Below are 19,315 nucleotides of genomic sequence, written 5' to 3'. Positions count from 1 at the left end.
TCTCTTTTCATTATTTCTCCCTCTCACGTCTCCTCCCTCAGTCTGAGCTTACCTGAGGTTGCCAAAACAATCAATCGTCTGCAGAGCTCCCTTCCTTTCTGTTCCCTTCATTCTTTCATCCCCCTCTATCTGAGCTTACGTGAGGTTGCCCCGGGCCCAGGGAGGCTGAGCAGCAGCAGACCAGTATGGCTTTGAGGGCTCTGCTGTAGCATGCCGTAATGCAGACTGTCAGTCTGAACCAGGGGCTACACAATGGCTCCTTGTTTCAGCTGGTCCCACCACCACTGCACCCCACACTACTCTACCTTTCCTCTCGCTCTCTCTACATCACTTTCTTTCAACCTGTCGCTCTTTCTGTCCCTCCCGCTCTCTCTCTCCCTCCCGCTCTCTCTCTCTCCCTCCCGCTCTCTCTCTCTCTCCCTCTCCTCCTCCTGCTCTCTCCCCTCCCCGCTCTCTCTCTCCCTCCCTCCCGCTCTCCCTCCCCCTCCCGCTCTCTCTCTCCCTCCCTCCCGCTCTCCCTCCCTCCCGCTCTCTCTCCCTCCCTCCCTCTCCCTCCCTCCCGCTCTCTCTCCCTCCCTCCCGCTCTCCCTCCCTCCCGCTCTCCCTCCCTCCCCGCTCTCTCTCGCTCCCGCTCTCTCTCTCCCCCGCTCTCTCTCTCCCTCCCGCTCCCTCCCCCGCTCTCTCTCCCTCCCGCTCTCCCTCCCTCCCCTCTCTCTCCCTCCCTCCCTCCCTCCCGCTCTCTCTCCCTCCCGCTCTCTCTCCCTCCCTCCCCCTCCCGCTCTCTCTCCCTCCCTCCCCGCTCTCTCTCTCCCTCCCGCTCTCTCTCCCTCCCTCCCTCCCGCTCTCTCTCCCTCCCTCCCGCTCTCTCTCCCTCCCTCCCTCTCTCCCTCCCGCTCCCTTCCGCCCGCTCTCCTCTCCCTCCCGCTCTCTCTCCCTCTCTCTCCCTCCCGCTCTCTCTCTCTCCCTCCCGCTCTCTCTCCCTCCCGCCCGCTCTTCTCCTCCTCCCTCCCGCTCTCTCTCCTCCCCCGCTCTCTCTCCCTCCCGCTCTCTCTCTCTCCCTCCCGCTCTCTCTCCCCTCCCGCTCTCTCTCCCTCCCCCGCTCTTCTCCTCCTCCCTCCCGCTCTCCCTCTCCCTCCCGCTCTCTCTCTCTCCCTCTCTCTCCCTCCCGCTCTCTCTCCTCCCTCCCGCTCTCTCTCCCTTCTCCTCCTCCCTCCCGCTCTCTCCCTCCCCCTCCCTCCCGCTCCTCCTCCCTCCCCTCCCTCCCGCTCTCTCCCTCCCGCTCTCTCTCCCTCCCGCCCGCTCTCTTCTCCTCCCCTCCCTCCCTCCCCCGCTCTCTCCTCCCTCCCTCCCTCCCTCCCGCTCTCTCTCTCCCTCCCGCTCTCTCTCCCTCCCTCCTCTCTCTCCCTCCCTCCCGCTCTCTCTCCCTCCCTCTCTCTCCCTCCCTCCCGCTCTCTCTCCCTCCTGCCCGCTCTTCTCCCCTCCCCTCCCTCCCTCCTGCTCTTCCTCCTCCTCCTGCTCTTCTCCTCCTCCTGCTCTTCTCCTCCTCCTGCTCTTCTCCTCCTCCTGCTCTTCTCCTCCTCCTGCTCTCCTCCTCCTCCTGCCATACCTCTAATGGGCCTTCAAGTATCTTGTTCCACCCTGACTGTGCTTGTATCGTCTCCCGTAAACACAACATAAAATGAGGAGAGGGGGATAAGGGGAACGAGAGAGCGAGATGGATGGATGAAGGGATGGATGGATAAGAACTTGTAAAGGGCTGTATTGGAACAGACGCGTCGACAGCTCTTTACAAGGAACATAAATCAGCGACCAGGAAGCAAGGGAAGGAGTGAGCGAGTGAGGGGGGGGGCATCAAAGCGTGGCTGACATTCCCTCAGCGCAGGAGCGAGGGGTGGTGGGGAGGGGTGGCAGTGTTGAGAGGATAATTTGATAGCCACACGTAAGTGGGGTGGACGGGGAGGAGATAATCGTTGACGTACACAGACACACCCACCCGTCTCCAGCTACATCTCCAACCATAATAACTCTCAATAGCAGCGTCTGGAAACATCGATGACGATAACGTATTATTCTCAGCAAAGTCTGAGCAAAGCCAGCGATGCTGCAATACAATCTGAGTAGTGAGACAGACTGTGTCCCCCCACTCCCTACCTGTAGAAGCAAGCCTGGGCCATCCCTGTTCATCATTTCATGAGCGTTTGTTTTGTGTTTCATAGTGTCTAGAGCTTCCCGACTGCTTTCAGACAATGGAACTGGAATGTACTTGATGAATGTTGCCTAACCGCAAACCAAAATGAGAACTGACTGAAATCCTAATTCCCTTATTTTCAGGGAATGTTTAAGACAAATCTGCCTTTGACTGACTCTCCATCAAAGTCTAAGCGTTGATCAGGAGTTCAACAAGATAGACAAGGGTGTTAAACTGATCCGTTCCATTGATGTTGCATTCAAATTCCAGCCGGCGCAGCAGTGGAGAGGTGTCACTTAGGAATCCTCTGTGTGTTTGCTTTGGGGCTCCTCATCTAACCCCCATGCCAGAAGGGGCAAGCTCCAACACACCTGCGCCGCCTAGATTAGACTGGCTGGTTCAGGGGTTAAACGTTTCGGGAATGAAGTTCACCACCATAACAGTCATTACCGCATGTTATTACTGTAACACCCTCCAACTAGGGATCTGATTGGGCGGTTAAGGGGGGGTTTTAAGGATAAAAAGCCATCCCTATGCAAAATAATGATTATAAAATGAAGTTTCAGTCCTGGGTTGTTTGTGGGGGATGAGGCCTTATTCGAGACAGTCATTACCCTCATTAGGAGTCAACTTCTGTCAGGATTTACACATTCCCTCTATGTTTGGGTTGGGATTTCTGGGATCTAGCATTCCATGGTTTATCTGTTATTAGTGAGTTATCATATGACGTTCAAGCTCTCTGGGTTTGTTGGTTGTGGGTTAGACTCTGGTGGAGAAGCGTCCTCTTTAAAATGGGGATGATTATAAAATTCAGATTGCCTAATTGGCGCGTCTCTGGGGGTTTGTGAGCCATGGGTGCCACAGCTACAGAGTTTGGGTTTTTGTCTTCATATTTCATGATTTAATTACAACCGCGGCAGCGGCCAAATCATGTAACGGGCATTATCTCACTCAGAATGTGTTCCCTTCACATCTCTAGTCATGTAACAGGCATTATCTCACTCAGAATGTGTTCCCTTCCCCTCACATCTCTAGTCATGTAACAGGCATTATCTCACTCAGAATGTGTTCCCTTCACATCTCTAGTCATGTAACAGGCATTATCTCACTCAGAATGTGTTCCCTTCACATCTCTAGTCATGTAACAGGCATTATCTCACTCAGAATGTGTTCCCTTCACATCTCTAGTCATGTAACAGGCATTATCTCACTCAGAATGTGTTCCCTTCACATCTCTAGTCATGTAACAGGCATTATCTCACTCAGAATGTGTTCCCTTCCCCTCACATCTCTTGGCAACGTGGCCAACCAACGCTGCTGTTTGACTGGATTACAGGCAGTTTTATAGGCAATTTGCAGAGACTTGAAAAAGCCCATGCAAAAGCAGCCTAATCATATCAAGGCTGCAGGCTACTTCTCAGAGAACTTTAGGCCGATGCCTTTCCACACCAAAGTAATACACGAACAAACAAAAAAAGAGACTAAAAGTATCCAAAATATGAACTCATTTTGACAGCAGGATAAGAGACAGTCTAGTAAATTACATGTGTCATGACTCTATCCTGAAAAATGCCCTGAAATATCTGCCCTGATTGAAAATGGGTCATGTTCATTATGCACCAAATAGTAAAAACAGGGGTTTGTCCAACAGGAAAATGCTACTTTTTCTTTGCGAAGCGTTTTGTAACAGTGTGTCCTAATGAACACAGCCCAGATAATTCCCCTCGTGTTGACCTCACATGGGGAGGTGTTTCCTTCTGTAAACAACACACCCAGGCATCTCTCGTCGCCAGTACAGCGCTCTGTTTCCACAGGAGCCACACTCTTGATGTGGGGTATAGGAGGTAGGTAAGGGTGTTAACAAGTTTGGCTTCACCCTCCCACACACACACAGGTAAACACACACACAAGTGCCAAGTGTTAGACAGGATGCACACTGGACATGTCCAAGTACCCCTACTAGCGTACTACAAACTTAAACATAGTATGTACTCATCATCTCATAGTATTTAGCACGTATTGTTTAGTAAAAGATATGCAGTACACGGCTGCAACGTAGTAGCTACTCCTAATTGGCTGGGGCGGGGCTGAGTGCGGGGGTGGATTTTTTCAAATTCAACAGACATGTATGCATTAACCAGCCTGATAATAGCTCATTTCCAATTTGATACATTTATCTAAACTCTGCATAGAACAGGAATGGAGTTATAGGTCTACTCAGGCTGGTTATAGTAAGACTATCACATTCAACCTAATGGAGTTATAGGCCTACTCAGGCTGGTTATAGACAGACTATCACATTCAACCTAATGGATTATAGGCCTACTCAGGCTGGTTATAGGCAGACATTCAACCTAATGGAGTTATAGGCCTACTCAGGCTGGTTATAGGCAGACATTCAACCTAATGGAGTTATAGGCCTACTCAGGCTGGTTATAGTCAGACTATCACATTCAACCTAATGGAGATATAGTCCTACTCAGGCTGGTTATAGACAGACTATCACATTCAACCTATACTGTAGCCCATAGAGCCCATCGATCCAATTTAAAAAGGACCTTCAGATAGAAACAGATCATTTGGTTCCATTTCAACATATTTATTAGTGAAACCAAAGTGCTGTAACATATCAAATAGCTTAGTAAACACACCAAAAACTTTACAAATGTTCAAATCAAAAGGCTATCGCACAGAAAAACGTAGACAGACGGGTGCGTCACAAATTTAAAAACTGATAATAAACTAAAGCAGTGATCATTAGGAAACACAACATAATAAACTAAAGCAGTGTTCTTTAGGAAACACAACATAATAAACTAAAGCAGTGATCATTAGGAAACACAACATAATAAACTAAAGCAGTGATCATTAGGAAACACAACATAATAAACTAAAGCAGTGATCATTAGGAAACACAACATAATAAACTAAAGCAGTGATCATTAGGAAACACAACATAATAAACTAAAGCAGTGATCATTAGGAAACACAACATAATAAACTAAAGCAGTGATCATTGGGAACGACAACATAATAAACTAAAGCAGTGATCATTAGGAAACACAACATAATAAACTAAAGCAGTGATCATTGGGAACGACAACATAATAAACTAAAGCAGTGATCATTAGGAAACACAACATAATAAACTAAAGCAGTGATCATTGGGTACGACAACATAATAAACTAAAGCAGTGATCATTGGGAACGACAACATAATAAACTAAAGCAGTGATCATTGGGAAACACAACATAATAAACTAAAGCAGTGATCATTGGGAACGACAACATAATAAACTAAAGCAGTGATCATTGGAAACACAACATAATAAACTAAAGCAGTGATCATTAGGAAACACAACATAATAAACTAAAGCAGTGATCATTGGGAACGACAACATAATAAACTAAAGCAGTGATCATTGGAAACACAACATAATAAACTAAAGCAGTGATCATTAGGAAACACAACATAATAAACTAAAGCAGTGATCATTGGGAACGACAACATAATAAACTAAAGCAGTGATCATTGGAAACACAACATAATAAACTAAAGCAGTGATCATTAGGAAACACAACATAATAAACTAAAGCAGTGATCATTGGGAACGACAACATAATAAACTAAAGCAGTGATCATTGGAAACACAACATAATAAACTAAAGCAGTGATCATTAGGAAACACAACATAATAAACTAAAGCAGTGATCATTAGGAAACACAACATAATAAACTAAAGCAGTGATCATTAGGAAACACAACATAATAAACTAAAGCAGTGATCATTAGGAAACACAACATACTAAACTAAAGCAGTGTTCTTTAGGAAACACAACATAATAAACTAAAGCAGTGATCATTAGGAAACACAACATACTAAACTAAAGCAGTGATCATTGGAAACACAACATAATAAACTAAAGCAGTGATCATTAGGAAACACAACATAATAAACTAAAGCAGTGATCATTGGGAACGACAACATAATAAACTAAAGCAGTGATCATTAGGAAACACAACATAATAAACTAAAGCAGTGATCATTGGGAAACACAACATAATAAACTAAAGCAGTGATCTTTAGGAAACACAACATAATAAACTAAAGCAGTGATCATTAGGAAACACAACATAATAAACTAAAGCAGTGATCATTGGGTACGACAACATAATAAACTAAAGCAGTGATCATTGGGAACGACAACATAATAAACTAAAGCAGTGATCATTGGGAACGACAACATAATAAACTAAAGCAGTGATCATTGGGTACGACAACATAATAAACTAAAGCAGTGATCATTAGGAAACACAACATAATAAACTAAAGCAGTGATCATTGGAAACACAACATAATAAACTAAAGCAGTGATCATTGGGAACGACAACATACTAAACTAAAGCAGTGATCATTGGAAACACAACATAATAAACTAAAGCAGTGATCATTGGAAACACAACATAATAAACTAAAGCAGTGATCATTGGGAAACACAACATAATAAACTAAAGCAGTGATCATTAGGAAACACAACATAATAAACTAAAGCAGTGATCATTAGGAACGACAACATAATAAACTAAAGCAGTGATCATTGGGAACGACAACATAATAAACTAAAGCAGTGATCATTGGGAACGAGATCCGAATGACTGCTAAAGATCCATAACAAGCCCTCAAAACTAAAACCATCCATATGTTCCAATCAAAAGGCCTGATTAACATCATTCTCGTAGCCACATCCTGAGTCCTCGGTGCCGACACATTCACAAATCAAAAGATGGTTTAGTATTTAGTTTAAAAGCTCTGATGAAGGCCAAGTGAACAAGAAACTTTTCAATGTCTGTTCTATTTAAGACTCATTTCAAGGGGAACAAAAACTACTTTACCTACATTTTAACACCATCGCAGAAGATTCACTACTCGGAATCTTCCCAATTAAGTAGCCTAGTTTTGTTGTTTGGCTAATTACAGAGGACTAGGGCCTATCACTCGCGGCCCACCTCTTCCAATGCATTGTGGAAAAGCGTGCATTAAATTCTACTAGACAAAGAGCTGAGATCACTCTCGATTTGAGAAGATTCACATACTATAAAACATTATATTTTCACATACTAAGAATGAGTAATGCGCACTCTTACAATTGAGTGTCATACAATATGTTAGTGTGTTCTATCACATTGTCACAAATATAGAAGTGTTTGTGTGTGTGTGTGTGTGTGTGTGTGTGTGTGTGTGTGTGTGTGTGTGTGTGTGTGTGTGTGATATCTGACCGGATACTGGTCATTACTACATGACGTACTGTTGCTGGATGATATAAAACATGTATCAGAGTGATAATAGCGACACACTGTTACACAGAGAACACCGTGAGGTACACAACATTACAGAACCCTCCACTGATATGTAGCATTCCCTACCATCTCCACTTCGTATTTATGACTTTGGCTACATACTGTCAAGAGGGATGAATGGAGTCCTTCACAATCTGGCTTCATAGAACATCATTTACAAAAAGTGAGAATCTTTGAAGTTGTTGTTTTTTTCTTCTCTTATGAGAATAGCAGCCTTGTGCCACCCCCATTCAGCCTGCCTCCCTCCGTCCCTCCCGCCTGCCTCTGCCCGCTGTAGACAAAACAAGCAGGAGGGGGTTTGTTTGGACAGAGCTCACCTGGCACCCTGACACAGAAACACAGTAGTGCTCAGGCAAAAGCCCTGGGGAGGAGGGGCAGAGTGGGGGATGGGGGGAGGTAGGAGGGGAGGAGAGTGGGGAGGTATGGTGGAGGGAGGAGGGGCAGAGTGGAGTGGAGTGGGGGAGGGAGGAGGGGGAGGTATGGGCGAGGGAGGAGGGGGAGGGGCTGAAAGGGGGTTACACAATAAAAGAGGGGGGCCTGGTTCACTCTAACCAGCTCTCTCCTAATCAGAGCAGGATTAAGATATGAGAGAGAGCTGGATGATGAGGGAAGGTGTGTGTGTGTGTGTGTGTGTGTGTGGCAGGATGGGAGAGCTGTGAAAAGGCTCTTAACCCCATCAGAGTGCTCCATAATTGGGGGTTAGGCAGAAATACACAAAACCCCTACCCATCACAGGTAGAGACGAACTGACCTCCAAAGGTCGCCATGACAGCCTGTACAATAGGATTTCTTAGTTGTTGTCCGACAGCAACTAAGCAAACCTATAGTTGCAGGCACTAAAAGTTCAGTTGTGCCATAGTTTTTAAAGAGCAATTGCCATAATGCGTGTGCAAAACAGTGTTTTAAAGTCTAAACTTTTTAGTGCCCCCAACTCCAGCCAGCCACACTGCCTTTATAGACCAAGTGAATAACTATACAAGCCAAAGTGTCTCGTTGTCTCAACTCCAGCCAGTAAAAAACCCTAGACACCATTGATAGCGGTGTGAGAAGCATTTTCATAATACAAGTATGACCCATGGCCCGACTGCCCTGGCCGAGCCAAACAAAGTGTCCCCGACGCAACCCTAGCCCGGCACAAGAGGGTCAGCCTGTGTGTGAAACGCTCACTAAGTTAGCATTTCAGAGCTAACGCGACAACAATGGGGGTAAACACAAAGCAACAATGGAATGACTGTCTTGTAAAGAAGACCATGCTGGTTTTACATGGAGGTCCCAGGTGGGGTTACAGTAGGTTAGCATGCTCTCCAAGTGAGCTATTGTTGCTAACTCTTGCTACTGCCTGCCTACCCACGTACAAAAGAAACCAATAAAGCTTTGTATTATCAGACATCTCATTTAATAACAGGAACACAACCAAACCAGACAAAACACTAAGATTTGGGTGGCCTCCTTTGGAAATTGTGGATAAAAACACAAAACTCTCCACTCTATGTACTCTCACATCAATAGCAGAGACGAGAGACGGAGGAAGGCAAGATGGATGTTTAGCCTTCCTGCCACACACACACACACACATTAGCTAGGATGGTTTGACCTTTGTTGACCCTGTGACACTTTAACAGCCATTGACTGAGGTTAAATGGGTCTCTAGGCCACAGGTTTACGAGACACAGAAAGAGAGAGAGGGGAGAGTTTTCACTGTAACACCCTGGTGGGTCAATAATAGAGACCTATGGTGCAACCCTTTTTGATGCTTTGGGCTGGGTGACACCAAAAGCATTGGGAGGAATACTTCTGCAGCTGGGGTCACATGCCACACTGGTTCTCCCAAAAACATAGAAAAAGGTGAATGAATGTACTGTATGTTTGTTTAAGTAGTACATGTACCGTACCGTGCCTTTAAAGTTCCCTTTACACCCACCCGTAGCACACGTTCCAGCAGGTATATCTCACTGATCATCCCCAAAGCCAGCACCTCCTTTGGCCGCCTTTCCTTCCAGTTCTCTGCTGCCAGTGACTGGAACTAATTGCAAAAATCGCTGAAGTTGGAGACTTTTATTTCCCTCACCAACTTTAAACATCAACTATCTGAGCAGCTAACCGATCGCTGCAGCTGTACATAGTCCATCTGTAAATAGCCCACCCAATCTACCTACCTCATCCCCAAATGCATGCTTTTCAACAGTTCGCTGCCTGCACCCGCATGCCTGACTAGCATCACCACCCTGGATGGTTCCGACCTAGAATATGTGGACATCTACAAGTACCTAGGTGTCTGGCTAGACTGTAAACTCTCCTTCCAGACTCATATCAAACATCTCCAATCCAAAATCAAATCTAGAATCGGCTTTCTATTTCGCAACAAAGCCTCCTTCACTCACACCGCCAAACTTACCCTAGTAAAACTGACTATCCTACCGATCCTCGACTTCGGTGATGTCATCTACAAAATAGCTTCCAATACTCTACTCAGCAAACTGGATGCAGTTTATCACAGTGCCATCCGTTTTGTTACTAAAGCACCTTATACCACCCACCACTGCGACCTGTATGCTCTAGTCGGCTGGCCCTCGCTACATATTCGTCGCCAGACCCACTGGCTCCAGGTCATCTACAAGTCCATGCTAGGTAAAGATCCGCCTTATCTCAGTTCACTGGTCACGATGGCAACACCCACCCGTAGCACGCGCTCCAGCAGGTGTATCTCACTGATCATACCTAAAGCCAACACCTCATTTGGCTGCCTTTCCTTCCAGTTCTCTGCTGCCTGTGACTGGAACGAATTGCAAAAATCGTTGAAGTTGGAGACTCTTATCTCCCTCACCAACTTCAAACATCTGCTATCTGAGCAGCTAACCGATCGCTGCAGCTGTACATAGTCTATCGGTAAATAGCCCACCCAATTTACCTACCTCATCCCCACACTGTTTTTATTTATTTACTTTTCTGCACACCAGTATCTCTACCTGCACATGACCATCTGATCATTTATCACTCCAGTGTTAATCTGCTAAATTGTAATTATTGCCTACCTCCTCATGCCTTTTGCACACAAACACTCTCTCTGTGTCTGTTCACACTGCTATGCTTTATCTTGGCCAGGTCGCAGTTGTAAATGAGAACTTGTTCTCAACTAGCCTACCTGGTTAAATAAAGGTGAAATAAAAATAAACTATCTGTAGTTGGAATTTGGATGGACTATCCCTTTAAAATTCCACTGTTTTGCTGGGTTAGAAGGACCTGGCTTCAAGCACTATGATTCAAGTACTGATCATGATGATGATTCTAATTCCCCAAGCATGAGATAAGATAAAGGTATTTTAGTACTCTGCTAGAGTTAAAGAGTTAGCTCATAGCCAGGGGGGTCTTTCACATGAAACGCTCACTCCTCACTTTTAATTAGTCATTCAGGCAGCTGTGTGTTGGAATGATAGAGGTGATAAGAGAGAGTGAGAACTCAATCACCTACCACTGACATTTGTTTTTATATTTAGGGTGAATGAAATAATTAAATGCAATAGACTCAAACTGCAAATCAAGAATCTAGAAGACAATGCAAATCTAGAATCTAGAAGACAATGCAAATCTAGAAGACAATGCAAATCTAGAAGACAATGCAAATCTAGAAGACAATGCAGGGCTCTCCAACCCTGTTCCTGGAGAGCTATCCTCCTGTAGGTTTTAACTCCGACCCTGTTCCTGGAGAGCTATCCTCCTGTAGGTTTTAACTCCAACCCTGTTCCTGGAGAGCTATCCTCCTGTAGGTTTTAACTCCAACCCTGTTCCTGGAGAGCTATCCTCCTGTAGGTTTTAACTCCAACCCTGTTCCTGGAGAGCTATCCTCCTGTAGGTTTTAACTCCAACCCTGTTCCTGGAGAGCTATCCTCCTGTAGGTTTTAACTCCAACCCTGTTCCTGGAGAGCTATCCTCCTGTAGGTTTTAACTCCAACCCTGTTACTGGAGAGCTATCCTCCTGTAGCTATCAAGGAACAGGGTTGGAGTGAAAACCTACTGGACAGTAGCTCTCCAAGAACAGGGTTGGAGTTAAAACCTACAGGAGGATAGCTATCAAGGAACAGTGTTGGAGTGAAAACCTACCGGACGGTAGCTCTCCAAGAACAGGGTTGGAGTTAAAACCTACAGGAGGACAGCTCTCCAGGAACAGTGTTGGAGTGAAAATCTACCAGAAGGTAGCTCTCCAGGAACAGGGTTGGAGAGCCCTTATGTAGATGGACTAACTATCATGACCTCTCTTCTTGAAGTTCTCTTCCATATGACTTCCCTTAGAGCCTAACTTGAGATACAGTTGAAGTCAGAAGTTTACATACATCTTAGCCACGTACATTTAAACATAGCTTTTCACAATTCCTGTCATTTAATCCTAGCAAAAATTCCCTGCTTTTTCAGTTCTGCCCACAAATTCTTCCAAAGGATTGAGGTCAGGGCTTTGTGATGGCCACTCCAATACCTTGACTTTGTTGTCCTTAAGCCATTTTGCCACAACCTTGGAAGTATGCTTGGGGTCATTGTCCATTTGGAAGACCAATTTGCGTCCAAGCTTTAACTTCCTGACTGATGTCTTGAGATGTTTCTTTAATATATCCACAAAATTATCTTTTCATGATGCCATCTATTTTGTGAAGTGCACCAGTCCTCCTGCAGCAAAGCACCCCCACAACATGAGGCTTCCACCCACGTGCTTCACGGTTGGGATGGTGTTCTTCGGCTTGCAAGCCTCCCCCTTTTTCCTCCAAACATAACAATGGTCATTATGGCCAAACAGTTCTATTTTTGTCAATTTTTTCTCTCCAAAAAGTACGATCTTTGTCCCCATGTGCAGTTGCAAACTGTATTCTGGCTTTTTTATGGCGGTTTTGGAGCAGTGGCTTCTTCCTTGCGGAGCGGCCTTTCAGGTTATGTCGATATAGGACTCATTTTACTGTGAATATAGATAATTTTGTACCTGTTTCCTCCAGCATCTTCACAAGGTCCTTTGCTGTTGTTCTGGGATTGATTTGCACTTTTTGCACCTAAGTACCTTCATCTCTGGGAGACAGAACGCCTCTCCTTCCTGAGTGGTATGATGACTGAGTGGCCCCATGGTGTTCATACTTGCATACTATTGTTTGTACAGATGAACGTGGTACCTTCAGGCATTTGGAAATTGCTCACAAGGATGAACCAGACTTGTGGAGGTCTACAATTTTTATCTGAGGTCTTGGCTGATTTCTTTTGATTTTCCCATGATGTCAAGCAAAGAGGAACTGAGTTTGAAGGTAGGCCTTGAAATACATCCACAGGTACACTGAAATGATGTCAATTAGCCTATCAGAAGCTTCTAAAACCATGACATAATTTTCTGGAATTTTACAAGCTGTTTAAAGGCACAGTCAACTTAGTGAATGTAAACTTCTGACCCCCCGGAATTGTGATACAGTGAATTATAAGTGAAATAATCTGTCTGTAAACAATTGTTGGAAAAATACCTTGTCATGCACAAAGTAGATGTCCTAACTGACTTGCCAAAACTATAGTTTGTTAACTAGACATTTGTGGAGTTGTTGAAAAATTATTTTTAATGATTCCAACCTAAGTGTATGTAAACTTCCGACTTCAACTGTAAGTGCACACACATTGGACTTAAGAGTAAATTGTTCATTAAAGTCAATGGGAGATTTGAAAAAGCATTTGACTGAAGCGCATTAGGATTCAAGCCTTAATGATCTCCTCTCTTTTATGACCCTTGACGACACGATAGGCTTAAGAGTAACAGTGAAAGTAACTGGAAACCTATCCCTATACAAGAAAGAAAACCATTAATTACAATTGAGTTACAGCTTCAGACCACGAGACAGAACGTCTAGCCTCTCCTCCCTGCAGATGTAGGCTAGGCCTAGAGACGACCATCTCCTCTCACTGACAGATGTAGGGTCTCAAATCAGCCACTTCTGTCACTGTCCTCAGCTCAGCAGGCAGATGTCAATCAAAGGCTTGGTCCTTGGTCTCCAAGGAGATGCCAGTTGGCCAAGAATGTGCCTGATTGCTAAAGTTGTCTTTCAGTCCCCAAGAAGGTATTTGAGAGCAGGATTCTTTTCTTAATTCATGTTGAATTGAATGTGGCCAAGTCAGCCATATTTGCATTGGTATGTTGGGTTGCAGTGGTCCTGGTGAGCAAACACGTTTCCGAACCTCCGGCCCTGTACCTAATATAACCTAAGAGTTTAGGAACTAGGAATGAAGGGACGTATATGACAATGATGTTTCCTTTCCCATGCCCGGCCCAAAGGAACACATTTAAAATTAACTCCTGCCTACCACCCAATGTTTCGATAATGGAGTCTAACCCAGGATATTCATAAAGCTGTTCGAATCCCTGAGCTGACAAGGTAAAAATCTGTCATTCTGCCCCTTAACAAGGCAGTTAACCCACTGTTCCTAAGCTGTCATTGAAAATAAGAATTTGTTCTCATTGACTTGCCTAGTTAAATAAAAGGTCAAATCTAAAAAGCTGTCCCGACATTAAATCTAGACTAAACCGGTTTTAGTAACATGTTTTCTGTGAGGTTGCATTAGTCCCATCCATTGACTCAATCTATTTCTGGACAATATAGAGTTGAACAAACTCTAAATGTAAAGTTATCAGCATTTTGAGAGGTAATGACAGAGCAATCGAGCTAAGCAACAGGCACTCACGCACACGTTAACTTAACACATCTGCTCTTTCACACCTTGGCCCCAGTCAGGCATTTGTCTGCTCATTTACAAGCATTAGGAGACCCATTAGAAGCCAATTCACATTGACACAAAGCTCTCCTCCTGGTTTATGACACAGTAAACAAAACTTCCAGCCCTGCTGCTGCTTAGAGGGCTGGTCTAGGCTGGGGGCTAGAGAATCCCTGAAGCCTCCAATGTCAGATGAGAGACTTTTCCATTCATTACGATAGACCATGACAGTTAGGGCGTGTGCTTTATCGCATGGCATTATTCTGTAGAAATAAAGAAAACGGATATTAAGTAGATAAAACACATGTAGGCCTATAGAACTGTCAGAAATACTGCTTCAGTTGTAAATAACAAGGAAACATCCACATAAATACCGCTGTATATGTCCATGTCTGTCAATGCTCTTGAAATATTCTCAACATGTCTCGGAAGTACAAAGAATGTGGGTTATTCCCAACTGGGTGAGGTAGTAGTATAATCTTTTATGTAGTAAAACATTAACACCATTCTGACATGTCTTTATCTACAAGCATGATCAGGAAGTTAAATGTGCTATTTACAAATGTCAGTGTGTTAGAGTACTGGGCTAATGAAAACAGGCCGACAATAACTGATACCGAGGCACTGGCAACAGCAAAAGCATGTGGGCTATTGACAAGTAGCAAAAGAAGAAGTGCCATGACACACAGACCAAGGCACATGAGGCTTTCAGCATGTTTAAGGCCACAGTGTAACATGTCCTGTAAATCCATAGGATGTTGAGGTTAAGTACAACTCTATATCCTATAATAACAACAAAAAACTATGTCTACGGCTTTGTTGTCCTAGAATTTGAAGAATGACGTAGCTAGAAAAAAGAAATAGTGACGTTGCTCTATGAAATGTCCTTGAATAGCCATGGGACGGGATATCACCATCGTTTACGTTTGTTTTGGTGGCCACCTCTTTGATGGCATGCACATGGGAAATTCCATTTTTCACTTTAAAAATGTATTCCAAACAAAAAACATTGATTTCAAAGTTTAACAAACCATACAACTCTTGGACTGCTTTGAACAATTTTAGGCTGTACAGAAAATGTCAGAATTAGGGTCAAATCTCCCTCAGTTTTTATTGTAACCACATTTTCCAAAATCTCTTAAAATAACGACTACGAATTAAGATTCAAAGGCGCCTGCAGTAATAATTGGGTGTCAGCTATGACACAACACCTCAGATTTGACACATTTATTTTGGATATTGAACGACAGTAGGTGAAGTGAATTTACATCCTCTAACATAATTATGGTAACGGAATTGTAACATGGGTCCCTGATCTGTACTATACTGAAGTGAATAATTATGAATGTCCTTCTCTACATGGTGATGTATCCTGAATAGGTACACAAAGTCATATGCTACATGCATTTGGTTGTTGTTTTGCATATTTGGGTTTTATTCTACACACGGGCTGTTATTGGAATGAGCTCCACCACCAAACAAGACCACATTTGGTTGGTCACAAGATTGGATATCACTGTAGAGTTCAGTACAGTAAATTACATATGTTTAGTACATTACAGTAGAGTACAGTGCAAAACAGCACATTACACTGTACTCCACTATAGTGTGCTCTACTGTACTCTACTTTTCTTTAGTGTACTGTTCTGTATATAGCTACACGACATGACCAAAAGTATGTGGACACCTGCTTGTCGAACATCTCATTCCAAAATCATGGGCATTATTATGGAGTTGGTCCCACATTTGTTGCTATAACAGCCTCCACTCTTCTGGGAAGGCTTTCCACTAGATGTTGGAACATTGCTGCTATAACAGCCTCCACTCTTCTGGGAAGGCTTTCCACTAGATGTTGGAACATTGCTGCGGGGACTTGCTTCCATTCAGCCACAAGACCATTAGTGAGATCGGCACTGATGTTGGGCAATTAGGCATGGCCCTGCGTTCCAATTCATCCCAAAGGTGTTCGATGGGGTTGAGGTCAGTGCTCTGTTCAGGCCAGTCAAGTTCTTTCACATCGATCTCGACAAACCATTTCTGTATGGACCTTACTTTGTGCACATGTCATGCTGAAACAGGAAAGAGCCTTCCCAAAATTGTTGCCACAAAGTTGGAAGCACAGAATCGTCAAGAATGTCATTGTATGCTGTAGCATTAAGATTTCCCTTCACTGGAACAAAGAGGCCTAGCCCGAACCATGAAAAACAGCCCCAGATCATTATTCCTCCCCCACCAAACTTTACAGTTGGCACTATGCATTGGGGTATGTAGCGTTCTCCTGGGATCCGCCAAACCCTAATTCGTCCGTCGGACTGCCAGGTGGTAAAGCGTGATTCATCACTCCAGAGAACGTGTTTCCGCTGCTCCAGAGTCCAATGGCGGCGAGCTTTACACCACACCAGCCGACGCTTGGCATTGCGCATGGTGATCTTAGGCTTGTGTGCGGCTGCTCAGCCATGAAGACCCTTTTCTTGGAGCTCCCGACGAAAAGTTATTGTGCTGACGATGCTTCCAGAGGCAGTTCTCTTTATTTTACTATTTTCTACATTGTAGAATAATTGAAACTATGAAATAACACTTATGGAATCATGTAGTAACCAAAGTGTTAAACAAATCAAAATATATTTTATATTTGAGATTCTTCAAAGTAGTCACCCTTTGCCTTGATGACAGCTTTGCACTTTCTTGGCATTCTCTCAACCAGCTTCATGAGGTAGTCACCTGGTATGCATTTCAATTAACAGGTGTGCCTTGTTAAATGTTAATTTGTGGAATTTATTTCCTTCTTAATGTGTTTGAGCCAATCAGTTGTGTTGTGACAAGGGGGTGGTATACAGAAGAAAGCCCTATTTGGTAACAGACCAAGTCCATACTATGGCAAGAACAGCTCAAATAAGCAAAGAGAAACGACAGTCCATCATTACTTTAAGACATGAAAGTCAATCAATCTGGAAAATTTCAATTTCAAAATGTCAAGTTGCTTGAAGTGCAGACGCAAAAACCATCAGGCGCTAAGATGAAACTGACTCTCATGAGGACCGCCACAGGAAAGGAAGACCCAGAGTTTCCTCTGCTGCAGAGGATAAATTCATTACAGTTACCAGCCTCAGAAATTGCAGCCCAAATAAATGCTTCACAGAGTTCAAGTAACAGACACATCTCAACATCAACTCTTCAGAGGAGACTGCGTGAATCAGGCCTTCATGGTCGAACTGCTGCAAAGAAACCACTACTAAAGGACAACAATAAGAAGAAGACACTTGTTTGGCCCATGAAACACAAGCAATGGACATTAGACGAGTGGAAATATGTCCTTTGGTCTGATGAGTCCAAATTTTAGATTTTTGGTTCCAACCGCCGTGTCTTTGTGAGACACAGAGTAGGTGAACAGATGATTGCCGCATGTGTGGTTCCCACCGTGAAGCATGGAGGAGGTGTGATGGTGCTTTGCTGGTGACTCTATCAGTGATTTATTTAGAATTCAAGACACACTTAACCAGCATGGCTACCACAGCATTCTGCAGCGATACGCCATCCCATCTGTTTTGCACTTAGTGGGACTAAAATCCGTTTTTCAACAGGACAATGACCCAACACACCTCCAGGCTATTTGACCAAGAATTAGAGTGATGGAGTGCTGCATTATATCGTCATATGACCTGGCCTCCACAATCATCCGGCCTCAACCCAATTCGGATGGTTTTTGATAAGTTGGACCGCAGAGTGAAGGAAAAGCAGCCAACAAGTGCTCAGCATTTATTTTCGTTCTTTATTTGTAAAAAAATGAGCTAACATTTCTAAAAACCTGTTTTTGCTTTGTCATTATGGGGTATTGTGTGTATATTGATGAGGTGGAAAAAACGATTTAATCAATTTTAGAATAAGACTGTAACATAACAAAATGTGGAAACAGTCTGAATACTTCCCGAAGGCACTGTGTACTGTATTAAAGAAGGCACTGTGTACTGTATTAAAGTATATATATATATATATATATAAAAACGATAACTTCCAAGGCACTGTGTGTGTGTATTATATATATATACATTTTTTACTTTATATATATATATATATATATAAACTTCCTGAAGGCACTGTGTGTGTGTATTAAATATATATTATATATACAATATATATATTTAAAAAACGATGTAATCAAAGTATATATATACTTTTTACTTTATATATATATATATATATATATATATATATATATATATATATATATATATATATGCCTTCATTTCTCAAATAAAATATATTCTTCGTTTTCACTTGACACCCAATTGGACATGGTCCTATGAACATCCCATGTTGGTGCTCATGGGTCCTTGTAGATTGAAATGCCTTCATCTTACTGCGTGCCTTTAAAAGCGTACGTTTTTTTTTATTTGAAGCAAACACATGCACCGCAGGTTGTAACACGCCAAATGGGGCCCATAGACTACAAAACAAGTAGTAAAAACTACAACCAATAACAATCCGCACTGCACTCTGCAAATCTGAAACATAGTAGCCTAGTCCAAAATACTTTCTGTGCAGATGACCGCGACTTTATCACCTGACCACCACCACCCAATATGGATTTTCTCAATGTATCGCCCTCACTTGTTCTAGCCAAAAACAACTAGTATACGGCATGTATTACACCAAGTATAGACTACAATGGTAAAACAAACGCAGCATCAATTAGACTGGGGTAAGCATGCTTTCCCAACCTGAAAACTCAGAGGAACTTTTGGTGAAGTTGCAGAAGACCGTCAGACACGTTATTCCCAACACGAGCGCGTAATTGATGGCTGAGAGAGGCACATCTGGGAAGAACATCCTTGAAACAGCGAGACGTTTTGGAGTTACTTCTCCTCCACGTTCTGAAGGTCCAGGGTTGCTTTGGAGTTTAGGTTCTGCGTTGCAAGCATCAATACATGCTCGGTCCCATTGTTGGTGCTCCGAATCACCTCATCATTCCTCGGAGGAGAGAAGGAACGAGAGCTCGAGCCCAGCAGCAATTCACTCGGAAACTTAGATTTCCAACTGCGTGTGGA

At 43.6% G+C, this 19,315-nt stretch overlaps 1 protein-coding gene across 1 annotated transcript in view; it reads right to left on the bottom strand.

Moving 5' to 3' along the window:
* The window catches only part of LOC112249916 (protein eva-1 homolog A), a 163,744-nt gene extending 144,429 nt beyond the window's left edge, over positions 1-19,315 (bottom strand). Inside the window, exon 1 of the mRNA XM_042321463.1 lies at positions 18,989-19,315. Coding sequence (XP_042177397.1) covers positions 18,989-19,097 — 109 coding nt within the window. The 5' untranslated portion in view covers positions 19,098-19,315. The remainder of the gene's footprint in view (positions 1-18,988) is intronic.

Source organism: Oncorhynchus tshawytscha, linkage group LG05, assembly GCF_018296145.1.
Source record: "Oncorhynchus tshawytscha isolate Ot180627B linkage group LG05, Otsh_v2.0, whole genome shotgun sequence".
Lineage (NCBI taxonomy): Eukaryota > Metazoa > Chordata > Actinopteri > Salmoniformes > Salmonidae > Oncorhynchus > Oncorhynchus tshawytscha.
Note: the sequence above shows the minus strand (reverse complement) of the source record. Positions and strands in the feature narration are given on the sequence as shown.